The following is an 18,831-nucleotide window of genomic DNA, read 5'->3' as shown; positions in this document are numbered from 1 at the left end:
AAATGTCAGACCTTAACTCCTTTCCCTTTTTTGCTCCTTGTCGGCACACTAAGAATACTGTCATCATGTACATCTGCGTGGCACTCATCATCCACTGTCGCCAATCTTGTTTACCTGTCTACAAACTATAGCAAAGTGGCCTCTGCAGCCTTATCTCCTGCACTCTTTATTGATATCTATGCATTTACGGTTGTCAGCTGTAGTGATGATTGCTCCCACACCGATAACATGACGTTGTACACTGCTTGCTCTTTCCTGCACTGTTACCAGATTTAAATACCGCACCAATATCAGACTCCTCTTTACAGACATATAAACCTCAGTGTTGCTAGCATCTATTCTCTCCATCTCTTTCATGCACAGTTCTGATTGCTCCACCCCTTAAGCAATTTCAATAGAATCTTCATGTGAAGAATTCTTTGCTGCCCACAAACGTTCTTTCATTTTTTACTCTTACATTGAACAATAAATTGGTCACTAATTAATTCCTCTGTCATTACTCCAAATTTGCATTTAACTAATAGCTCCCTTAGCCTAGAGGCAAACTCTGCAACCAGCTCATTTGCATTTTGAGGATGAGCGTAAAACTAATATCTGGGCATAATTATATTCACTTCCCTAGCTAATCTAATCTCAGGTTGTTTCTTTGCCTCTTTATATACATCTGTAAATGATCACTACTGAGTTTGGTTACTGCCGATAAGCTTTTGAATACATGTTGACCCCCCTTTCCCAACGTGTTGAAAAGTAGCACTTTCTAGCTGAACTAAAGTCATTTCCATCCAGTGCTTCAATGTAGTTCTCTACCTTCCCTATCCAATCCTCCGATTTCACAGGTTTCGGAACTGGTTGCGATAAAAATGACAGAGGTGAACCAATAGACGTTTGCGATTACACATAGCCACTTATTCAAGTTATTTTCTAAATATGTTGCACAACACCAATTAAAATGAAACACACAGTAGTATTAAGTATGCTAAAAAATAATGCACTTACAATCACTCCTGGTGTGCATATCGCCGTTATTGACATGTTCCGGTGATATGCTCAGCAACACTAACAGTCTCTCAGACATGCTAACAATTACTCCAGGTGTGTATATCACTGTTATTGACATGCTCAAGTGACATGCTCCTATGGAAGCTAAATTTAGATAACAATAGATATCTAAACTAATAGTCAATACCAGTGTGCATCATTCTAATATTGACAAGTAAAGGTGATATGCTCCACATAAAAGTTGCTTATGATCGCTAAAATCGAAAAAATAGATGATTTTAGTGAGCGCGTAACTGATTGACTGCATCACAGTTCGTAAGGCGTACACATAAAAACCTATAACAGTGTTTAATATGGTGTGCTCATCACCGACTGTGCAATGTGAGCCCAATTCAAGATGGTGCCCACATATGTGATGTACATTACAGTCTGCGCAAATCCACACAGTGCTCTTGTAAGAGAACTACGCGCTTCGGGATTCTGTGCTCATGCTGGGAAGCTGTACTCGCCCCTGTGATTGTGCCACAATATTATTCAATTAAAGAAAGGAGCAGGTCAGAGACAAGATGGCTTCAGTGTGAGCGGACTGGTCAGAGGACGCTCCGTGAGCCCGGACTTGGCGTGCTCAGAGTGTGTGTGAGGAGAAATCTCTGCGAATCGTTGGGGAAGAATGGTCGCTAAACTATTATCCGGAGCGATTGCTCCCTGCCCCCTGCTCCCTGTCCTCCGTCCCCTGCTTGCATAATTACGGAAGGGAGAGAGAGGGGAATCCTACATGAGCGATAGGAGCGATGGAGCATCTCGTACCCTGCAGCCTGGAGGCTTTGAGTGGCGGGAGCTTTGTATCGTCTGCCGCTTGCCTGACGCTACAAACTGTGGATTACTGCGGCAGTATGTCAAAGTCTCTTTAGCGGTAAATTGTCTCTGTGGCCTCTGTGGCAGCGGCTGTCATCAGCGGCTATCAGCTGTTACTAGCTTAGAAACACTGTAATCTGTGCTCTAATCTGTGCTTCGGAGACTAACGTGGAATCGGCGTCTGCCGCGTTTGCCGCTCCCTCAAGTCCTTCAAGCCCATCGGTTGAGCTCAGTGAAGCTCAGTGAAAAAGTTAAACAGTGGTAACGCGATTCCGTGGCTCTCTGTTTTCTGCCTTCTTTCCTAGCCCTCTGGCCCCTGGTGATGACGGCACTCCTGGCAGCTGTCCAAGCGATCTGCTAACTGCCACGCAGGGCAAGTAGACGAACGACAGAAACGCTGGCAGAGGATGAGGAAGTCTTTCAGCAGGTACTGGGCGCTTGATAATGAGGATAGCAAGACTGTTTGACATTAACGCTATTGCATGCTGTTACTGATTGCCAAAAGTACGGACAAGAACAAAGAGATAGCAGGAGATGTTAACTGCCAGTGTGTTGACTATCATTTACAGTTATTAGGTGCCAGAATACTGCCATAAAACTTTATAAAAAGAAAAAATCGGAGATAACAGAGATAGACGCGAACTGTTGGGAATAAAAAAAAAAAAAAGGAGGGGGGGCCACGCTGGAGGGGACTGCATATGCACCGATAATTGCTGAGCAAAGGGCTGCAACAACGGAGACGATCCCTCAGAATCTCAACAGCGTCCACCTAGAGAGAGTTGGCAGTAGAGGGGAGCAGAGGGGCGTTTGGGGGCGAAGCAGCCTGGCTATCGATTCAACAATCACAAAGAGCAGAGCAGCCTACAATATCCTCAAAGATCTCAAACCCCTCAGAACTATTAAAAAGCTCGAACTTAGTACAGCCTGCTTTGATAGCAATGCCTGCACTGCCTGCACTACTAAATTAAAATCAAGCGTCAAAACTTTCTTCCCTGCAACTAAGAAGGCGAAACGGTGGGGTCTGAAAATATACGTCAGAGTAGGTATACATCTACATATACATCTGCAGCTGGCTCATCTTCGACCCTCAGAGATGGACCCAAATAAAATGGCAACAGGAACAGGAGTAGAGGGGCCACCTGGAATGCCCACTATGCCGGGTGCGACTAGAAAAACAGTTGACCACCTACACAATTCCGCAGCAGATATGGAACAGGATAAAGACCGGGATAAAGACCTAGATCAGGTCCAAGAGAAATTTCATGGACATCCGGATACTCAAAACGGACAAGAAATTACAGGGGGTGCTATAGAGGAACAAGCCACAATTAAACCCCCTAAGGTGACAAAGGGACCTAATCGAAGGCCAGAAACGAGAGCAATTAAAGCCAAAGAGTGCAATCTGAGTGGGGAAAAAAGCGACCGGAGTAGTACTGAAAGGCCGTCGGGCAAGGAATCAAACAAAACTAATGGGAAAAAAACGGACAAAATTTTGGAACAAAAGGTGGAAAAAGAATCCGAAAAGGTAAAGGAGAAAGGGAAAGGGAAAAGTAAACCCCAGGAAAAAAACAAGGGGTATGATGATGATGAGCTGGATAAAGACAGTGAGAACCTGTTGGAAAAGAAAGCAAGGAGATTGCAGACGATAAAGAACTTGAAAGCATCTGCTAAGGGCACTGGGCAGCAGCCAGATTCCCAGCCGAGGATATCAAATATATTTAGTCCAATCCCTAAAGAAAATCAAGAGAAAATAACTAAAAAACAATATTACGACCTGGCGATTCCAGAAGACAAAAGGAATCAGTATGAACACCAGAAAGACCTTCAGGAAGCACGAAGGCACAGTATGGGTTCTATTTCCAATACAAACAATGCTCCAAAAAATGCGGGAGTTGGTACTGAACTAATGAAAGAAAAAGTAACTGAAAAGTCTTGCGTAAACTTAAGTATCCCTATAAGGGGAGAATCATCACCCCCACCACTAAATCAAAACCCGAGAACCAAACGTCTCCCATCGGAAGCACAGTCATCCTCCCCAAAAAATGAGCTGCCTCTAGAATCTGAAATATCAAGTGGAGATTCTGGCTCAGATATTTACGAGACTGGAGTGTCTATCTCTAGTGCAACAAGCAGCTCAAATGAGGAGGAAGAGAAAGAAGAGGAAGGAGAGGGTGCCGAGGTTGGAGAGAGGAGTGCAACATACAAATTATCGACAACAATCTTGGAGGCTTCGAACATCACAGTCTTGGGTGCGCCACAGGCATTTACCCAAGATACTATCCCTAAAGGAGGGGAAAAAAAAGAGGAATGGGGGAAAAGAAGAACAAGACATAGAAGGCACCGTCAATCAACCGGCGAAGAAACTACGGATCCCGGAGGCAACACGGAGCATGGCAAACATGGCATACATAGGAGCAGCCGTTCAAGGGAATCAAGAGAACAACAATCACACAGCCAACATTGGCAAGAGCCACAGAAAAGCAGTATATTGCCAAATGAAGAGGGTTGTGGTATGCAAAATATGAGGGAGCCCTCTTTAAGCGAAGTTCTAAATTCAATCAAGCACTTTCATAGAGACGTTAAGAACGATAGTAACAGGAATCATGCTGCTATCCAGGAACTGCGAGGAGTCGTTGAAAAAGTAGACCAAACATGTTCAGAAATTTCGAACAGAATGGCCTCTGTAGAGTCTTGCACCGAAAACTTAGAGACTGACTTCAGTAAACTCCAGAAGCAAGGGGCGGAACATGAAGGAGTTATCAGGGATTTGATGCAAAAAGTTGAAGACTTAGAGAACAGGAGCAGGAGGAATAACCTTCGTTTCCTAGGTATTCCTGAAGGAGTCGAGGGAGATGACCCCAGGGGGTATATGATCAACCTGGTAAAGACAGCCTTTCTGGAGCTTGAAAGCTGGGATATGAACACTGAACTTCAACGGGCACATCGCTTCCCCCTGGCACTCCCAAAACGTAGCCAGAAGCCAGCACAGTACCCTAGAGCTATGCTGGTCAACATAGGAAATTTTAGGGTAAGAGAAGCCATTTATGACATTGCGAGGCCCTCAAGGAAGAAGGAATTCAACGACTTTTCCTTTTTCGTACGCCCAGATTTTGCTCACGCGACTGTAGAACGCCGGTGGAGGATGAGGCAGCTGATTATTCCATTTGAACAAAAGGGTGCAAAGATATTTCTTCAAAACCCAGCAAGATTAAAAATAACCTATAAAGGCACAACTAAAACCTTTACCAGTGAAGTGCAAGCAGAATCTTATCTGAACGAAATCGGGGGGAATACTAACCAAAAAGCTGGCAAATAGCAAAAGTCTTGAAAGCCTTTCAAATGAATAAATATACAACAACAACTTAAAATGTAGGACATAACTCTCACATGTCAGCAAAATAAGTAGATATTGAGCAGAACTTTTATTGTAAGGTAGAAGCTTTACTTATACTGTAAGGCAGAGGTTTCTATTTACGTACTAAAGAAATCTAGGGAATACATCTCTTTGATTCCGGGCCACGGGGCACGTCTGACACGTACTGCCCTAACTGACAACCACACCTGGGAACTTGTACCCAGGGCATCTCAATGGGGAGGGGGGAGGTGGGTGGGGGGAGCACAGAGAGGGTAGGGTACGGGGTGTGAGAAAGGGGGGATAGTAGGGGTGGGAGGGGAAGGGAGGGTAAAGGGCAGAAATGTTGCACATGGAAATGGTGTTTTGTTATTGGCATTACAAGTTTGGGTAGGGAAAAGAACACAAGATATACAGCAGAGTAATGATAAAACAGACAACTATCAGCATAGGGTCGAAAGTACTAAAACTATATGGCATGTAGAATAGCCTCGATAAATGTATGTGGGCTCAATGGCCAAAAAAAGAGGTTCAAGGTAGCAGCTCTACTCAGAACATTGCACGTTGATTTGGTTTGTCTGCAAGAGACCCACATAGAGGGTACCAACGCACACCTGTTGGGCCAATTAGGGTTCGAAGTTATGGCAAAAACAAATCAAGGGACCAAAACTAGAGGTGTGGCAGTACTGGGCAGGAGCAGTGACACAATTATAAAGAGGAAAAGAGAAGATCAATGGGGGAGGTGGGTGCTGACCGAGATAGCCTTTAAAGGGGAGACGTTTACCTTAGCTACAATCTATGGGTCCACAGAGGATGACCCAGACGTATTTCAGTACCTGGATGTGGAATTGGCACAATGGCCTGAGCCAATTGTATGTTGCGGCGATTTTAATTTGCATGACCCAATCAGCTCATTCTTGCAGCCAGGCTCACAATATCTAGGCAGGAAAAGGAAAATGTTTAGGGCACTATCGGATATGGTCACCCATAACTCACTGGAAGATCCGTGGGTAAAATGGCATCCGAACTTAGATGGTAGCACTTTCTTCTCCGCTCCTCACCAGGTGTTGGTCAGACTCGATTACTTTCTAATTTCAAATAATCTAATCGCTGAATCAAAAATTGAAAAACAACCCCGAATAATATCTGATCATAGCCCATTGGTTCTGACGATAAGACTAGGGCATTCCCATAAAAAAAGAGGTGCAATGGACTTTTGAAAGGGCGCTGCTACAAGATAATGGATATCGGGTGTATATGACAAAATGGATCAAGGACTTCTGGGATATAAATAGAGGGACAGCACCCCCAGGGATAGTGTGGGACGCCTTTAAGGCTGGTGTTAGAGGGGAAACGTTAAGCTTTGTATTGTCCGCACAAAAAAAAGAGAAACGGAAGACTGAAGAAATACGACAACATTTATTGAGGGCCGTAGAAGAATTAGCAATAGCTATTCAACAACAGGTCCAGATAGAACAAAACATCCATAAGCTAATATCGCTTAGAGCAGATGCCCTGGAAGGAGTTGCCCAAAAGACGGCGGAGAACTATATGGCTAACAGGGAGAAGGCATATAAGCTCAGTGAAAGGGTGGGACATATTCTAGCTGTGCGGACTAGGCAGAGAATAGCAGCAGCAGATAATAAAGAAATTACCGATACTCAAGGAAATATGGTAACAGAGACAGGACAGGTAAGGGAGGTCTTTAAACAATTCTATACAGATCTCTACGCTTCAGATATATCAGCCAGCACGGAAGAGATAGAAAAATATCTGAGCGAGGCGCCTTCTTCGGTGCTCTCCGCAATTGAAAAGGAGGAGTTAGATGCTGGATTCCGGTTAGAGGAACTGGTCACTGCTCTTGGCAGTCTTCCCTCGGGGAAGGCAGCAGGGCCTGACCAGATCCCAGTGGAATTCTTTAAAATATTCCAAACAGTGATCATAGGGGACATGTTTAATATCATGGCAATGGCACAAAAGGGTGAATCTATCCCTGAGTCTTGGAGAGCAGCCAACATCATCGTAATACCAAAGAAAGGTAAACCTACAACCGAACCAAGCTCGTACCGCCCAATTACGCTGATGAACGCCGACGTCAAGGTCTACTCAAAGATACTAGCTAAAAGATTAGCAGGGGTGGTTGAGGGTTTGGTCAGTCCCTCCCAGCATGGGTTTATCCCAGGAAAAGGAACAACACAGCACATCAGGCAGGTCATTACCATGTTTGATGCAGCAGGTACCCTAGGAGACCCTATGGCAGCGCTGTTTCTAGATGCAGAGAAGGCATTTGATAGGGTCTCCTGGGGATACCTATGGTCAGCCATGAGGTGGAACGGAATTGGGGAGGGCTTCATCAAGGCCATACAGACCCTGTATATCAACCCAATGGCTAATATTAGGGTCAATAGGGGATTTTTGGCAGCAGTCAAGATTTGTAGAGGGACTAGGCAGGGTTGCCCGTCATCCCCCCTCCTGTTTGCACTATACTTGGATCCCTATCTACGCAGGTTGGAACAGAATCCACAGATTGCTCCGATGAATATAAACGACTGTGTAATAAAAACTCTTGCGTATGCGGATGACGTTGCCATTTTAACACCTAACCCCTCCATCGCCATTAGGGAGATTGAAGCAGAGGCAGAATGTTTCGGTCAAATCTCAGGATACAAACTGAACAAATCAAAGACACAGATTGTTGAAAATAGATATTCAGTATGTAACGACGCAAGAGTAGTTCGTTCAGCCGTGTACTTGGGGGTGGCAATATCAGCAGATCTTGATATGGTGGTAGAGATAAATATGGATCCACTGATGACAAGAATAAAAACAGATCTAATAAGGATGAACAACTTACACTTATCATTGATGGGCAGCACCAACGTTATTAAGATGTTGATTCTCCCCAAATTACTTTATTTCTTTAGATCGATCCCTGTATTCTTTGATAATATATGGTTTAACACACTAGAGGCAATATGCAACAGATTCATCTGGGCACATGGGAAGACGCGTAGGGCATATAGATACATCACGCTTCCAAGAGAAAGGGGGGGTGGGGAGCACCGGATTTCAGGTTATACTATATGGCAGCTGCCCTACAATATATGCAAGGGTTAATAGGAGGGACAGATCTGGATCAAAGAGTTAATAACCTGTCTACGAAAGTATATGCTACGGTGATAGGGACAGATGCGGGAAACTGCTTTTTAAATTGTATCGATTTTGGTTACTTTAAAAGAACCAGGTTCAAGACACTTTCCGCTGCAGTCAAGATCTGGATTGCCTTCTTGAAAAGAAGTAAATTGGGGAAATACAATAGATATATTAGACTCTATAAAAACAGATCATTTCCTCAAGCAATCTTTGCAGATGAAGTAATGTTAGAATGGGTAAATAACGGTATCGTCCAGATTGGGGACTTATTTGATGCAGAGGGGATGGTACAGTTCGCAGATCTAAGAACTAAGCATGGAATCGATAACAGAGGCTTTTTCAAGTATCTCCAGGTCAGGAGTTTTTTGAATAATAAAATAGGGGGATCAGTTGAAGCGAGTAGGAATGAGATACTGGAAAAAATCAGACTTTTGGGGGACCGCACCATTAGGTCTTTTTATGCCTGTTTGGTTAAAGGGAAAACTGATGACTTAGGAAAAGTGGGTAATAAATGGGCGGAAAAACTTAACGTGGAAGTAGGGTGGTTTAAGAAATCACTGGACCTAGGCAGTACTATATTGTGTTCATCCTCCATGCAGTCACAACATTATAAAACTCTGTATTCACTTTATCATACTCCCGCTAAGATAGCTAAATGGGACGGGACCATGGGTGCAAACTGTCCCCGATGCAATGCTAGCGAAGCTGATAGTATTCACATATTTGCTACCTGCCCTCAACTACATACGCTAGTTAAAGACATCGAGGGTTTTCTAGACAGATCATTGGGGATACAAATCAAACTTAGCCCAGCTCGGATAATCTTAGGTCTGGGTATGGAAGGAGCCGATACACAGCAGGAATTTCTGTTTGTGGCAATGTCAGTATACAGACTGACCTTAGCAAGGGCATGGCTTGACAAGAATCCACCGGCATTACAAACCTGGCTGGCTAATCTGCTGAATGCATATAATATGGAGAAGAATATCTATGCACGAAAAGGGAAAAGGGGAAGGACATTAGGATTAATAATATGGCAACCCATAAGTAGGTGGAAGGAAGGATTTGGGCCGCAGGTAGACCCAAGAAGGGCTTAATGTTTATTGGTGGTAAAGTAAGAAATATAAATAATGTCTGTGGAAATGCGTTATGAAATGTTTGTATATCTTGTAATAGAGCTTATTTAGCTATGAAGCATGAAGTTTTAATGCTGAACAATGTATAATGTATAAAGTGTGTGCAACAAGGAAAATAATAAATATAATTTTAAAAAAACAAAAAAGAAAGGAGCAGGTCCGACACTCCTGCTTACATCCAGAAATCACTGCAGTCTGACTTAGTCATGCCTTGACTACCTCCTGTGATTCATCAAGTGAATGCCTCGTCAACTGCCTCTCATGGATATCTGAATTTCAAATGGGTTCAAGGCTACCTCCAAGAGTTATAGTTGCTGGCTCTCCTCGTCGCCAGTACATGCACCCTACTCTAACAACACAGCACACAAATGTAAGTTAGAAAATGCCTTTTATCTTCTCTAGTGTAACCATCCCTTAGCAAGCCAGCCTCCAACAGTCATCCTTGGAATACCTGCTCTTTTAATAGAACTCAGAAAACAGACTACAGAATAGAGCTAATGTTCTTAGCTCTTCATAACATTGTACCATGCCTTACCTAGAACTGTATAATAAACATCTTTGCTCCATTCAATTCTGTGCCCAAGTGTTATTCTAAATACATCTGGAAATGCAACCATCATTAAAACTATTACTTACCTCAGATGACTCAGAAACATTCACGTCCTGACTGTAGATATAGAATTTACTGTACTCAATAGGCATAAAATAATGTTTAAAGTATACTTGTCATTTTGATCCAAAGTTTAGTCCAGCCACATACAGTTCTCCTTTTAATTCTAGTCCCGCTACTCCCACTTTTGAATGTTGCAAATTTTGGATGAATGAAAATCTGAGTACTGTTTCAAATTTTCTGACAAAACAAAACACTTTTCCCTAACTTTTGCTTGGTTCTTTTTTCCAAGCAGGGCATAACAGAAAAAGTGATACCAGCTATGGGCCTGATTCACAAAGGTAAAATTGCTTTTTTGGGTAAATTTACAAATTTCGGCTATTCACAAAGGGATTTACGAGTAGTATCTTATAAGTGCGGAGTCTCTGCACATAATAGGATAGATTTTGTATTTTCAGATGCTACTTGTAAATCGCTTTTGAATACCAAGCAATTGTAAAGTTACACAAAAGTGTATGTTTACCTTTGTGAATCAGGCCCATATATATTGTTGTATTCTAGCCACTTAACTTTTATTGTGCAACCCCTTAGTTTATTCTGCATGAGTAAACAGTCCCTCTAATTTACACATGGACATATATCCCTTCACTGTTATTTGCAAAGTGTATGCTTCAGTTTCAGTTTAACTGTTCACCAAGCATAACAAGAACTGTAATGCAAATTTGAGACCAGACTTTTATGTGGCACACTCATCCTGTGGGTCTAAATGAAAGTAACTCTTCTGAAATAACAGAACCTCAAACAAAAGCCAAATCAAACATGGTTCCAGCGTGTTCTACTTTTACAGAAGAGAAACTATGTATGGTGCAGTTTAAAAAAAAAAGAATAAGTGGGGAAACCACTCTCTTACCCCTACCTCTTGAAATGTTTGGTTGTCTCCACGTTAAACATCTGCTGGACTTATTTTGAAACAAGGAGGATTTCTTTTATAAACTATTTTAAAAAGTGTATAGTATGGCATTGTTCTCGTAATTTGAAGTTGTGTTGTGGGTTTGCCATTCGTTTGTATTCCTTCATTTTCACTGGATTGTTTGTGGTTGCTATGATTTACAGGCTTGAAGATATATAACAAACTTTTTTTTAGGAATATATAGTTTTTAAATTAGTTAAGTACTATAATCGGAACTTTTAATTAGTGTTATTTCTCCTGAGCACAGTCATTTCCTGCCATTACCTTTTCCTCCATAGTTGACCACCAAAGGTTGATTAACTTGAAAGTGCACAGGTAATTTTAATCTGAGGATGAAGGATAGATAACAGCATGTGACATTGTACATCTGTCCAACAGTAGATTACCTTTGTCACAGGTAAAGCACCTTTTCTTACTGTCTCAATATATTGCTTTTGTTTTTTTATAAGTGACAAACATGCTTCAGTATATATGGCCAGTAACTCTCCAGATTTCCTGACTTCATCTCTCCAGAGTGTACCTTGGTAAAGACAAAATAATTAAATGTAATCCTGTGGTTATATGTATTTCAATTTGTTTTCTTGCAGTACAACAAACATCTTTTTGTGCACATCGGGCAGTCCAGCCACTCATACAGTGATCCACTAATTGAATCTGTAGATATTCGTCAAATTTATGATAAATTTCCTGAGAAGAAAGGCGGTTTAAAAGAACTCTTTGGCAAAGGACCACAAAATGCATTTTTCCTTGTCAAATTTTGGGTAAGTGTAGTCTGTGTATCATTTTGTATGCTGCCCTTTTTACGACGTGTTTTCAGAAAATGTATATAAATGTATATAAACAAATGCCCACACTTTCCTAAGCTTTATAGTGTCTTGGTGTTTGTGTTTTCATATTTGGTATAGTTTATAACATGTAGAAAACTCTATGAAGATTCGATAAATATAACCATATATTGCTACATTGATTTTTTCCTAGTATTAATTGAAATGTGATCACCAAAACTGAGAAAAACTGAGAAAACTGAGAAAAACATCGGTCTTTGGAAGTGATTTTTGGGTACATTGTGATCACTCATTTGTTTCTTATTGATGCTCATACCGTCAAGACTGGACACCACCTGCCAGATTACAAGTTATTTGTAGTCTGGCAGGCAGAGTGTCGTTTCCTGGGTGGTGCCTCTTTTAAAGGCTGCAGTGCCTTTGAAACAGGCACCTCAATGGGAACACCTCACAAGGTTCCTGCACGTCATTGCCTCGTAAGCCCATGCTGTGCAGGAACTTTTGTGCATGCACACAGGGGAGCACATGTTGTGCCTACCCCTGTGCATACAAAGCGGAGAAGGCACCTTCGTTTCCTCTCCTCTATGGTGTACATGGAGGAGGAACGGTCATGTAAATCCTGGAGGAGAGGAAACTCATAATATGCTTGGCGGTACCACAGTGTTCCCCCAAGCATATTGCGGCCTCTGACCAGTACTCCACCTCCAGGGAGCTGTGGTTCCCTGGTAGCATCGGTTGTCACAGGTTGGTCAGACTGCCCTACTCGTAATGGGGCAGTCTGACCGACGGTGCGGTTGCGGCTACCGCCTCGCCATTCAGACAGCCAGGCTCATAATCGGGCTCTAAAACATGATCTCCTCTGGTTGCAGGGCTGGGTCATTACCCCTTTATAAACAGTATGCTATATATATGTATGCAGGTGTGCAGAAAGTAATATGCTATTTTGTACCATTGTGCTGACTAGGGCCATAACTCACGAGATTCCTCCGGAGGGTCATAATATCCCGCTCCTCCCTATGACAGTAGTAATAAATAGCATAGTACATTCAGCTCATCTACATATTTTGTTTATGCCATGGCATCTATTCTTCAGCATTTGTTGTTAAAAAGGTATGTAACCAAAACCAGTATTCAGTAGGTAACACCTGTGCTGTAAAGTAAAATCACTTTGAGGAGGCCTCATTTCTAGGGAAGTTGTTTCCACGTTTAAAGTCTTTATAACATGCAATCTGTGAGACTGTGCCCTAAGTGTAACACATTGCATAAGCTTCGGCTTTTTAAGTAAGAGCATTATGGGACTTGTAGTTTCATATTTCTAATTGTACGCATGTTGCAGCGTACAGATAATTTTGTATATAAAATCAGCTTTGCTCAAATTGTCTCCCATAATATGAGACCATATAACAACTTGCACATGTTCCTTTATTTGTATGGCTTTGTTGGATGCAAATAATTTGAAGACGTCTAATATTAGCCATTGTTTCTATTGAATACTTAAATGGGCAGGCTTTCTCTCTTCTAACTAGACAAAATTAAAAACAGATCATGCTTTTAATATTCCTTTGAAGTTAAAATCAGGCCTGAAATCCAAATGGATAAATACATTTACACAATAAAAGGAAATTAAATAAGGTTTTTTGAAAAATGCCATATTTTTTTCAAAATTACCAAGCGTGCTACTTGCCAAGAAACATTATGAATAGAGGACTGTTGAATGTGCTGTTCCTTGCTGAATTATTGAAATACGTTGAGTATGCATACAGCTAATCTCCTTTGTCTTTATTGCTGGGAGCTGAGTTTATCAAAGGTTTTTTATCTCTGAATGTGTCTGTCATGAAACCCCTTAAATGAGAAGTCCTTTATTGTTTTTGATGGATATCATTTTATGCAAATCCTCTTTCCTCCGTTTTCATAGAAAAAAGGGTACTGTACTTGGTACTGGACTTGGCAGTGCGCTTTACAATGAAAGAACCTATTTATGTGCATGCAAACAAAAACGACAGTGTGATTATATTGCACAACAGAACCTTTGTTCCATTATCGACCCACTCACGAAAACTGTGCATCAATGTGCTCTGTGCTGAGAGACAAATGTGTCTGAGCCGGCATGCAAGTATATGAAAAGAAAGCCGAGAGAGAAAGTAGGCTGTCTTTTTTCACCTCAAATGCCATGGGACGCAGAACGTCAGAGACACATTATTTGCTCCTGATTTTTGCATGTTGTGTAGCTGCCAGCCCATGCAACTGCTTTATGTAAATTAATGGGCATTATCGAAGTGAACTGTATTACACTTTAACTCTCTAACCCTGGGTTTACAAAAGTTCACCTTCCATCTTTTGTGGTTGACCTGTACTGAATGACTTCTGCACTCAAGGCTAGCGTGCATGAAATTTCCAGGGTCCTTGTCTAATTTGGCGAGTCTACACTCCATGATCGCTTTCTTTAAAAGTCAGTGTGATTAAACGATTCTCACCTGTGTGTCTAGTTTTTTATATCTTTTGAGCATATTTGGAAAAAGCTGCATATAACTTAAAAAAAATATAATGATATTCACCTTCTCGTATTCCTAAAATAATGTTACAACAGGAATATTCCTTCTGCCTAATCTACAGACCTTAGCCATAGGCAAGTCGCCAGAAGCTCAAATTTTCCATTTGAAAAAGTGTTCTCAAATTTCACCCCGACTTCTTGTGAATGGAAAGGAATATTTCCAATCCGACCTACGTACTAATAGTTGGTTCACAAAATTTCGAATTATACTGGCGCACAATTCTATCCAACTCATTAATTTGTATGAGGCAGGTCGTAAATTGCGACCTACTTCGATTGGCTAAAGTCGTAGGCATGGTGGCCTGTTGGGGGCAGCATACCACAATATTTGTGATTGCTTTTACATGAAGCAATCTTTTTTTTTTTTGTTAAATGCAGTCGTTTTCCTAAAATGAAATCGAAACGCATTTTATAAAATCAAAAGCTAAACAAGCCTTTTTTTAGGAGTAGGCACTGGCCCCATGGAAACAGGTTTCTGAACATTTCAAAGTGGAAGGGATCCCCTAACTACTCCTTCCCATTTACGAACGGCTGACCATCAGTTTTGAATTGGTGGTAAAATATTATTAATGTTTTGCTAACGGGTTGAGGGTCAATAGTATAACAAAGGTTCAGAAAATCTTTTCCGAATCGTTATTCGCATTTAGTAAGTTACACAAGTGTTTTAGTGTTGCAAATCCTCAGATTTATTGAATCTGAGGGTTTGTGATTGGTAAAAATATTTTATACGTCAGGCCTGGGATTATATTTTGTAGAGCAAGACTAAAATGTAACTGGTGCAATTGTAATACAGGGTTTCGTCTCTTAGGTCCCTGTTTACTTCCACAACACAGCTTTCTTATTCAGCGTGAAGATGTTACAAGTGGCTTCACAGCTTGAGTTTTTCCGTTCACAACCTATAAACCCTCGGTTGCCACCCTATTGTCCCCTGTTTCTTGTGCCCACTCATGCCATTGATAACAGTATTCCAACAATGCTTCTTTTGCGAAGTACAAATGTCTGAAGCTGACACACATCTTTTCTGTTTATATTGCATGTTTTTAAGCACCCTTGATGTCATACTTTACACCTATCTATATCCCACAGTGCACCTGTAATTCCAAGTAATCCAATTAATCCATGGCCCACCATTTTCCTATTTTTCTCTGCTGAATTTTCATAGCACTTAAGCAAGTAGGACCACAGTCCTTGATATGTTTTTTTTCTTCCACTGGTCTCAGGCTGAGAGACTTCTTGTCTACTCAAAGACCTTAAAACCCTGGTGCAAGAATTTCACAGGTCACAGGCTGGATGGTCTAGGAGCATTAGAGGGGTCGCAGTCTGCATTAAAAAGAACCCCATGTTTGCAGTTTATTTTCATAATTTGATAAAGTCAGAATTTTCAGAACCAAGGTGGCGAATATGAATCTGGCGGTACAGTGCCTGTTCTGTCCCTGCTCTGCATCTGCGCCTCCTCTGCTCCAGCTCAGCAACTCCAGAGCCCTGCAGGGGGCTGCCTGCCAGATTCAAAGTTAAACTCGTGTCTAGCAGGCTTTTCCTGTCTTTTCTCTTGTCATTCTCCTGGTGGTGCCCTGAAAATGGACACCTCAATGGGAACCAAAAGAAGTTCCAGAACGACCGCCCTGAAACATAGGGTGCATGCAAACAGGGGGGCACATGTTGTGGCCCCCTGAATGCATCCCCATGGTGGCGGGGGAATTGTGGCCCTTGAGGGCCCTCTTTGTTTCCCCTTTGCCCATCTTAGCCCACCATGGAATGGTTGGCAGAGGGGAAACTCATTATATGCTCGGTGGACCATGACAGTCCAGCCTTGCATATTATATAGGCCCACTGCGCTGTGCCACGGTCAACGAACAGAGGTTGCCTGTTGCAGTCAGCACAGCCGGTGCAGCTGTGGCCGGCCCTAAAAGCCGACTTGTAATGCGGCAGTTGCAGTTCCATCACCACTGTGCCACCACGAGTATGGCAGTAAAAGACCGCCATAGTCTTTATTTTTTTTTAATGTTTTTATTGATAAAGTTCGTGACAGACAGATAAACAGCAATTACACATGGTATTCGCAAGTTGCATTCAGCACCGTACATGGTACAAATGTTGGGAAAATAGACATATTAAACAGTTACTTCTCCGTCTCTATTTCTTCGCATTTCCAATTCCACCACGGGTGATACACAAATCTCCCCGCTGTAAGTGTTCCATTTCAACCATTTCTTATCCCATTTCCTCGGGCATCCCCTGGCTATGAAGGCTTCTCTCTACGTTATCATACACCTGTCGAACTCTTTCAGCCACACTGACACTGAAGGCGGCGCCACTCCACCCCATCCCATTGCCAGCTCCATCTTTACTAATGTGTATCCCAGCATCACCAATTGTTATTCTATTTCAGCCAGGTCTGTATCTTCCCATATATTGAGCAAACCCAGGTGGGGTGTCAGGTTCACTGTCTTCCCCAATGCGGACTGTGTATGAGTTGTGGCCCTCTCCCAAAGATCCCGCAACAGCGGGCATTCCCACAGGATATGATAGAAAGTAGCTGGCTGCCTGCAACCCTTCAGACAGAGGTCATCTTGCCTAGACCCTATTTTGGCCAGCATTATCCCGGTCAGATAGGAGCTTTGCAGAATTCGGAGTTGTATTAGTCTGAATCTAAGCGTAATAGCCTCCTCCCTAGGTGACATAAGCTCCAGTCGCCAATCCTCCTTATCGATCGGTCCTAGGTCCCTCTCCCATTGTTCCTTGAGCTTCCCGAAGGCATCGGGCAAATTATTACTACGTTTTTTATAGGTCAAGGAGATCGTCTTGGACTGCAGCGGCCCATCTAACAAGCGATCCTCCAGAGGCGACGAGTCCGGTATGTCCTCACAGCTTGGGAAGGCCGCCCGCAAGGCATGTCTGATTTGCAGGTACCTAAAAACCTCCCCCGAGGCCAAGTGGTAGCTCTTCTGAAGATCTTCAAATTTGAGTAATGCTCCTTTTTTAGCCAAATCATTAACTGTTGAGATGCCGATTACATCCCACCTATGAAAACCTGGTTGATAGCACAACCTGCCTAGTTTCTGCATGTACCATAGTGGCGTTGCCTTAGTGAGAATACCAGCCCATCCCAGCCGCGAGTTAGCCAGCTGCCAGATCTGAACTGTATGCAGTATCGGGCCAATATATCTTGGCTTCTAGGTGCGGGAATACAGGGCACCCAGATAACCCGAGCGATCCATCTGATACCTATCCAGGGCATATGCCGAGTCCGTTGACAGGGCGTATATCCACTGATTTACAGCCACCAACTGAGAGGCCTAATAGTGCAACCTAATGTCGGGCAACACTATCCCCCCATCATACCACCCCTTCGTTAGTTTCTGAAGAGCGCAAGGGTGAGGGCAATTCTGAAGAATATATAAAAATCGCGGGAGTGCCAACTTTTTAAAAAGAGCAGCGCGGCCCACCAAGGACAGAGACAGCGACCTCCAATGTTTAACATCAGTTCGCAATCTAGCCAACAGGGGCACCAAATTGTGGCTCAAAAAGAGAGCCGGTCCGACGTAATAAAGGCTCCCAGGTACTTAAATCTGTCAGCTGCAACCACTAGCGTGCAGTCTCTAGGGAGACCGGGAGTCTGTCCATGCAGCACATATAGCACAGATTTACCCCAGTTGATTGCGTATCCGGATTACTTCCCAAAGTTTGTAAAAATATTGAGAACTGTGTGGATCGACTTATAAGGGGAGGCAAAATATAGCAATATGTCATCGGCGTATAGGGATATTCTGTCCTCACACTCCATTGACCATCTGAAACCCCGCACCATCACGTCACGACAGATCCAGGCCACCAGGGGCTCCAGCATAAGGGAAAACAGCATCGGGGACAGTGGGCACCCTTGTCTGGTGCCTCTCCGTAGCGTGAACGTTCGGGACCTGTAGTTAACTCTCACTTGCCCCTGGATGTCAGTATATATCAGCTTCACCCATCGTGTAAATTTAGGGCCCAACCCAGCTCTCACGAGAACTTCAAAAAGATATGGCCATTCGATCGAATCAAATGCCATAGAGGCATCCAGTGACAGTATAACTGCATCTTTCCTCAAAAAGTCCCTGCGTGCCATCACAATATGCAGCCGGCGAATGTTAGGGGCTGTATTCCTCATAGGCATGAAGCCAGATTGATCCGGGTGCACCAGGGAGGAAGTCACTGTCATAAGTCGCGTGGCAAGAACTTTTGCCAAGATCTTTGCCTCTACATTTATCAGTGACATTGACCTGTATGAGCTACAGTCATCTACCGGCTTTCCCGCCTTATGAATAACAACTAAACTAGCTAGACGTTGGTCTGCTGGCAGAACTACCCTCTCACAACTTTCCTCATACATTGCCCGCAGGTGTGGAGCAACGTGAGAGGCAACGTCCTTAAGGAACTCAACGGG

General features: G+C 42.8%; 1 protein-coding gene across 6 annotated transcripts in view; it reads left to right on the top strand.

The window, feature by feature from the left end:
- TEAD1 (TEA domain transcription factor 1) overlaps window positions 1–18,831 on the top strand; it is a 505,124-nt gene that overhangs the window by 434,552 nt on the left and 51,741 nt on the right. For all 6 annotated transcript variants that reach the window (XM_078680921.1, XM_078680920.1, XM_078680919.1 and 3 more), the window contains one exon: window positions 11,663–11,836. In XM_078680921.1, the coding sequence (XP_078537047.1) occupies window positions 11,663–11,836 (174 nt within the window). The remainder of the gene's footprint in view (window positions 1–11,662; window positions 11,837–18,831) is intronic.

This window comes from Lissotriton helveticus, chromosome 3_1 (assembly GCF_964261635.1).
Source record: "Lissotriton helveticus chromosome 3_1, aLisHel1.1, whole genome shotgun sequence".
Taxonomy (NCBI): domain Eukaryota; kingdom Metazoa; phylum Chordata; class Amphibia; order Caudata; family Salamandridae; genus Lissotriton; species Lissotriton helveticus.
This window is presented reverse-complemented; position numbering and strand designations above follow the sequence as displayed.